A 6,801-nucleotide genomic window follows, 5' to 3' on the forward strand; every position below is an offset into this window, starting at 1 on the left:
CTGGAGGGTGATGTAATGGACTTCCTCATTGATGACTGGAAGCAAGATCCCGAGAGATATGATGATTTCATATCTGGAAAAAGGGTGTTGTTGAGTCCATATTTCATCATGGTAATCACTCAGAAAGTTGTTTCTGTGAAACAAGACTGCCTATTTGTTTTTATGAGTTTTAATGATGTTTTTCTTGTTTATCTTTTCCCTCTGTCTATTTCTTTTTGGCTTTTTGCAGGTTGTGCTTGACTATTCGTTTTACGGTGATGATGATAAAGAGTTTAATGTGGAGAGTGTAGCGAGAGATTTCAAGAGCTATGTTAAAGATGGGGAAGACTTGCTCGCTGCCGACCTTGTGAGATCTACTAGCTGATTTTTGGTTTTATTTTTTTTGCTATTATGCTGGTTTTTATTTTGAATATTTAATATCTCTTTTTTGGTCATTTTTTTAGATCATGATGCCTCTATTCAAACCTATGGTTTTATCGAAGGAGAAGAAAGTGAACCACTTTTCCTTATATGTCACGAATCGGTACAGAAGTAGCATCGACATCCTTGACTCTTTGCCTTATCCGAAGAACCATCATCCTTCAAAGAACACATATCATAAAGACTGCGAGAAGATTATGAGTGACATTTATTATCTGTACTGGATTAATTTTTCCGCATCTTTTTTTCTGCTTTTCTGACACTTGGAAATGTGTGGTTTCTTTTCTTTTTTTATAGATCTCCAGATTGGTCCAAGTAATGAAGGATGTGTATGGTGATGCTAAGTACAATGCGAGCAAGCAACCCCAATGGGAGGTTTTTGCAAAGAAACCTAGTTTTGTGAAGGTTCCACTTCAAGGGGAGAATGAATGTGGGCATTATACCCTGAAGTATGCGGGAACCTATGATGGTGAAAAGATCGTTGGGAACATTCAAAATAATGACATGGGTCCTAGTTTAGCTTTTCACTTTCTTTGTTTGGCTGATCATGTATTCTTTTTTTATGTGCCATGATTTTTGATAATTTGTTTTATGGTTTTGCAGCCTCGTATTGTTGATTGGAACGCTGAGGACCTGTATTCAGTTGTGTTCAACCGGAATAACCAGGTTCTGGTGACGGAGCTTCCCAAGGAGGTTTAGCCTTTGGCTCCTGATGCATAGAAGAAATGGTCATCGTTTGCGTAGTGAATGGGATAGTTGTGTGATATATCTCTTGAAAGCATTGTAGGCTTTTATTGTAGTGTTTGGATGTCTTGTCAAGTAGAATGTAATTACTGGTATATTTTGTGTTGTGTTTAAGTGTGGCACAGTGTTTAACAATCTTTTTTCCATGATGATAGTGTGGTTGAATAGCTGTTTTCAATTGTGTATGTTTCATTGGGAATTCGTTTTGGTTAAGTTCAATTTTTTGTACTGATTCTTGTAAAGTAGTTGAACTGAAAATACATTTTTCCAAGTTCAGTACGAGTTGTTGCTGGAAAAGTGAGATTTTTATTTATTTTCTTCTGTCCCAACCTAGGTTGGACCTTTATAGTTTGTGTACCCTCTTTTATTGTACTTATAGTATAGTTATGTTAGTACTGAATTGTAATGTGATTCAGTGTAAGGCTTTTAATATTTTGGTGTCACGATAGCACTTGTGGATCTAGCGTGAGTGGAGTGACGCTTCCTTGTTATGTAGAACTGATTTCCTATAATGTATTAGAACTGAAGTTTTTTTGGGATTGAAATTATTTACAACCAAGTTGCTACGTGATCTCTAGCCAGATTTTATTCCAGTATAAGATATTTAGCAAAATTTGAGAGGCAAATTTTTTTTGAACTTCTTGAATTTTCGTAGTTGAACTTCATAGTAAAAGTTAAAGCACTAGTTTAAATTAGCTACATTTAAGAGACATTTTAGTAGTTTTTTGTCCCTGGTTGAACATTAATCTTTTTGGTTGAGTCTTGGCCTTCTTTCTCAAGGCATTAATCGGTATCATCATAGCACTTACTAAATAAACTAAGTTGTACTGAGATTTCAATTGTGCTAGTACTTTGATCATTTTATTTTCTTGTGTTGTTTGAAACTAGTTCCTCACTGGTCAATGTGGGCTGATGCTTCTATTTTGTTTTCTTGTGATTTTCTCCTTGGTCGAACTGATATCCTTTTGATTTAGTTTTGGCCTTCTTTTTTCTAGGTTGTGGTTCTTCTCACGGCAATGTTTTGTATGATCATAGTACTTGCCTTATAGACTAAGTTGTACTAAGATTTCATTTGTACTATTACTGTTATTCTTTTAGTGTGTCGATGTTCTATGGAATGCGAACTGAGGCTTCACGTTCCTTTTTATATTTTGTAAATGAATGTACCGTTAGTTCAAGTGTACCAGAACTCTCGGTCCTAGCATGCTAGTGACTAGGAAATACGTACTGATTGTTCTTTGCTTTTCCTGTTGCAGTACTCAGTAAATTTCTAAATACTATTAGCACGATGCTGTTAGTAGTGAATGTTGTCCTTGGCTGAAACTTAGTCTTTTTAGTGTTCTTCTGAAACTAAAAACTGATTTCTTAGTGTGGGAGTACTACTGTAAATGTTTAAGCTGTACTGAGCGTCCAAGTCTACTATTTCTTGTTGTCCTTAGTTAGTCTGCCATAGTTTTTGTTTTTTTGTGAAAATATCCATGTGTGATTTTTGTTTCTGCATGACTAGTGCTGCGTGGCAGCCATCAAGTTTCAACTTCAACCTACTTCAACTTCAAATGATGGATGAACAAAATAGGAAGCTAGCAAACTTGTTGAACGACATAAGCAAACGATGTACATGATCGACATAGGCAAACTTGTTCAAACCCTGACACACATAACATAAGGTAGCTGGTTGAACATAACGAAAGCAAACTTCAAATCTGAAACAGCAATATTAAGGACAGGCAGAAGTGCGAGCAACACGAATGCAGACTTTCATGCATCTTCATCCCGCGAAGTTGCAGTGGTAATAGGGGTCAGCCTCCTGCTCTTTTGAAATATCCCAACCTGTCACGATGTTGTCGATTGTCTTCCATGACTTGTACGTGGCGTACGCATCTATTCATGCGTACGTGCTGAGGTTGTCTGGCAGCGGGCTAGTCCCCCACAGTTTGTGGTCTGCCCTGTCCATCTTCTTCTTCATGTCGCTATAGAATGGGTGGATTACGCTGCCTGCAACATCGGCCAAGGAGTCGTAGTATTTTTTGGTGTTTGGATCTTTCCACTTGCGCTGCATGTCGATGAAGTTGTTGGGGTTGATCTCCAAACCAGACTTGTTCAGCATCTGCTTGTCACCTCGAATGCTGAAACCGACAAATGTGTACAATTTCTCCTACTGCAGGAAGTCTCTGAGGCGCTTGGGCCTGCAAGGGGGGAGACACACATTTAAAGATTAGTCTTCTTTTTTGAAGATTTAATTCTTCTGCTTTTTGGTTCTACAAGTGATAATCCATGAGGTAGATGCTTATATAGTATAAGTCATGGATGAATGTTGTTCAGAAACTAGTACACAAAGTCCTGAAATTAAATTTAACTACACCATGTTATTTTTCTTTTTTGCTATCTTCAGTGCTTCACCAAATGCTTCACCAAATTCAAGAATCATTTTACCAGATTCAATGATATATATGCTGCTTGGTTCAAGTTTTGTTTTGTTTTTTGTTGAATAAAAGACCTATACTAGTGCTTGATACATCTTTGTGCATCAATTCTATATCAAGTTTCAGAAATTAATTTGAAAAACATGTGCATCAAGACATGGACCTATACCACTTCACCAAACATCTTTTAATACATCAATTCTATAAACTATACTAGTGCATCAAGATCAGAATCTATGCTAGTACATCAAGTTGAGAAATTAATTTGGTGCATCAAGTTCATAGTTTCAGAAATGCATGTAACTTGAGAAACATGTACTCGTGCATCCACTTTAGAAACTATAGTAGATCATCTAGTTGGGAAACTAGTTTAATGAAGTTTTTAGTGAGTAGTACTAGTACAACAGATGAATGAACATTAGTATGGGTTACCATTTTGTGGCTGCTGCCATGTGGTACACCAAGTAGAGTTCCTCGACGCACAACTGCAGGACTACCGCCATCTGTGGAGGTTCATCATCGCTGGTGTACTCCACATCAACTCCGATGAAGCTCGGATACAAGCCGCCGCCCTTCATCCTGAGCCTGCTCATCACCTCGTCGGCCTTTTCTGGTTCGCAGGTGTAGACGATCTCCAGCGTCTCCTTACCATGGAGCTCAACCTATGTGAGGGTTCTCGTGTACAAGCGCTTCTTGCCGGGGACGTGAATGTCGACGAGGTTGCTTCTCTTGTCTGACGGCTCGCCATGATGACGCTTGGCGGACGGTTCCCCCGCCATCGCCTTCCTTCGGCGATTGTGGGCTTGGGAGGGAGAATTTTTTGGTTTGTGTGCAGTGGAGATTGAAGCGGCAATGGTGGTTCTATGAATGAGGCAGAGATGGAAGACAATGGGTTTTTTTGCAGTGCGTCGACGGGGATGTGTGGGAGGCGGTTCGTCTGGGGCGTGGGTGTGGTGGTCGTGGGGGTCCCCGTTCGCAGTCTCTTGCGGCAACCGCTTAGTGGGTGGAGAGGGTGGTGGCCTGGAAGAAGCAACCGTCCAAGTTAACTTTTTTACTGCTACACTGACTAGTCTTGTGAAGCTGTAGCTATGACCTGCTAAACCCTAGTTGGACGTCTCAGGGGTGGTGATGATGGCATTTTGCACTATTTAGGTGACGTATGATTTGTGATGTTTTTCCATGTGGATGTTAAGTATTGTTTTTCCAATAAATCTTGTAGACTAGTTTATCTCAAAACATTTTTTCAGTGCCCTGGGTTTTAGACTAATTTATAGATTTGTTGCTCAAAACTGGTACTTATTTTATTTTCATCTGTACTAACATAAGTTAGGCCTTTACAATTTTTGTATTCTCATTTTAGTGCACTTATGGTTTAGTGCTGTGTGAACTGAAATGTAATTTCATATAGTGTGCGGTTTTGAAATTTGGTGTCAGAGTGGTGTGAGTGGCCTGACTGATCGTACTTTTTTAGTACTTATGTCATATGTATGTTTGAACTGAGTTTTTGTTTTGTTTTTTCGGGTGGGTTGGGGGATTGAGATTATTTTACCACCAGATCGTTCGTTGAGGTGTAGACAGATTTTATATAAATAAGAAATTTAGCAGAATTGACAAATAAATTCTATTTGAACTTCTATAAATAAGAAATTTAGCATAATTGACAGAATTGACAAACATTATATGTTTGAAATTCTTTTATTTTAGTAGTTGAACTTGTCAGACTTTATATAAATAAGAAATTTAGCATAATTGACAAACTTTATATGTTTGAACTTTTTGCATTTTAGTAGTTGAACTTGAAAGTAATATTTAATTTGGTTTTTTAAATAATGTACATTTAACAGATAGGCTATTAAGTTCTCTTCTTTTTAGAGGTTCATTGTTTTTGTATCATATTTTCTCCTTTTTTTATCATCCGTGGTGCAGAGCTAAAATTATTTTCATTTATATTTTTCGTATTTAAAGTTATTACCTGTGAACTAGTATTTGAATTTATATATTTTCAGTTTCAAACATTTTTCTTGTAGTTTATATTTTCTTTGCCCCCCCCTCTAGTTTGTTTAACTGGGCTTATTGGTGGGGTGTTTGTAGTAGATGGAGGCTATTGGGCCGTTTTTCGGCCCAGATAGCTCGTCCGCGCGGATGTGCAGTGCGGCGTGCGCATGTGCTGTGTGTTTAGTCCCACCTCACTAGTCGAGGGGGCTCCAGACCTGTTTATAAGCGCAGTCGAGGCTCACTGGTCGAACTCCTCTGAACACTTACCTGAGCGCTTATACACGGCGCTCGCTCTCTCTCTCTCTCATGACCTGTGGGCCCTGGTCGGCGGGCCCTGTGTTGTGCGGATTACTAGGGATTCGCACACGGGCTCGAGTTCAAGTATCTAGCAGCGACAGGGCCTGTGCCTAACCTTGGGTGGTCAATTTTTCTTTTTTTGTTTGTTTGAAAGCAACTTGGACTGATACTTTTTTGTTCTAGTTCTTGTCAGTTTTGTGTAAGTGTAATCTTTTTCATTTGAGTTTTTTGCCTTCTTTTTTGTGTTTGTTTTTGTGATTATTCTCAAGAGTCTTCTGGTGTCATTTTCAGAACATTGGTACTTGTGTGTAGACTTAGTTGTACTGATAGTCCATTCATTGTAGCGCTTACAGACTGATGCTTCTTTGTACTTTTTACTGTAGTAAGTATGTACTGTCCGATCAAGTGCACTAGTACTGTCATTCTTAATCTGCAAGCGACCAACATAAGTGTGTGCTGATGCTTCTTAACTTTTTCTGTTTGTAGTACTTGTTAATTTTCTAGTAGCTAGATATGAATGAGAACACTAAATGAAGTACTAAGAATCTTTGCTTCAACTTTTGAAGTGTTGTTAAGCAACTCAAATTGTGCCGACTGTTTTTAACGTTATGTTTTCTATACAATACTGAATCGAAACTGGACATGGAACAATGTTGTGTGATTAGTTGCTTCATAACTAGTACTTTAGAGCAGCCAGAAAGTTCCATTCAGAAGCTACTTTTTGAATTTGAAATGATGGATTAACAACATATGAAGCTACCAAACTTATATAATGAGATACGCAAAACATTGTACTTGATGACATAAGTAAACTTGTTCAACTATGGCAAGCACGACATAATCATACTGGTTCAACCCAACAAGAGCAAACTACTAATTTGAAACAACAAGATAAAAGGCAAGCACAAGCGGAAGGAAAACG

General features: G+C 38.3%; 1 protein-coding gene across 1 annotated transcript; it reads right to left on the reverse strand.

The window, feature by feature from the left end:
* Positions 1-3,049: 3,049 nt before the first annotated feature.
* LOC147991568 (uncharacterized) lies at positions 3,050-4,366 on the reverse strand. Its single transcript, XM_087538730.1, has 3 exons — positions 4,292-4,366; positions 4,020-4,249; positions 3,050-3,290 (listed from the first exon to the last, which is right to left on the reverse strand). Exons 1-3 carry the CDS (start codon positions 4,364-4,366, stop codon positions 3,050-3,052), a joined length of 546 nt encoding a protein of 181 aa, XP_087394856.1.
* Positions 4,367-6,801: the final 2,435 nt, after the last annotated feature.

Source organism: Triticum urartu, chromosome 1A (genome assembly GCF_056163025.1).
Source record: "Triticum urartu cultivar PI428250 chromosome 1A, HENAU_Tu73, whole genome shotgun sequence".
NCBI classification, from domain to species: Eukaryota; Viridiplantae; Streptophyta; class Magnoliopsida; order Poales; family Poaceae; genus Triticum; species Triticum urartu.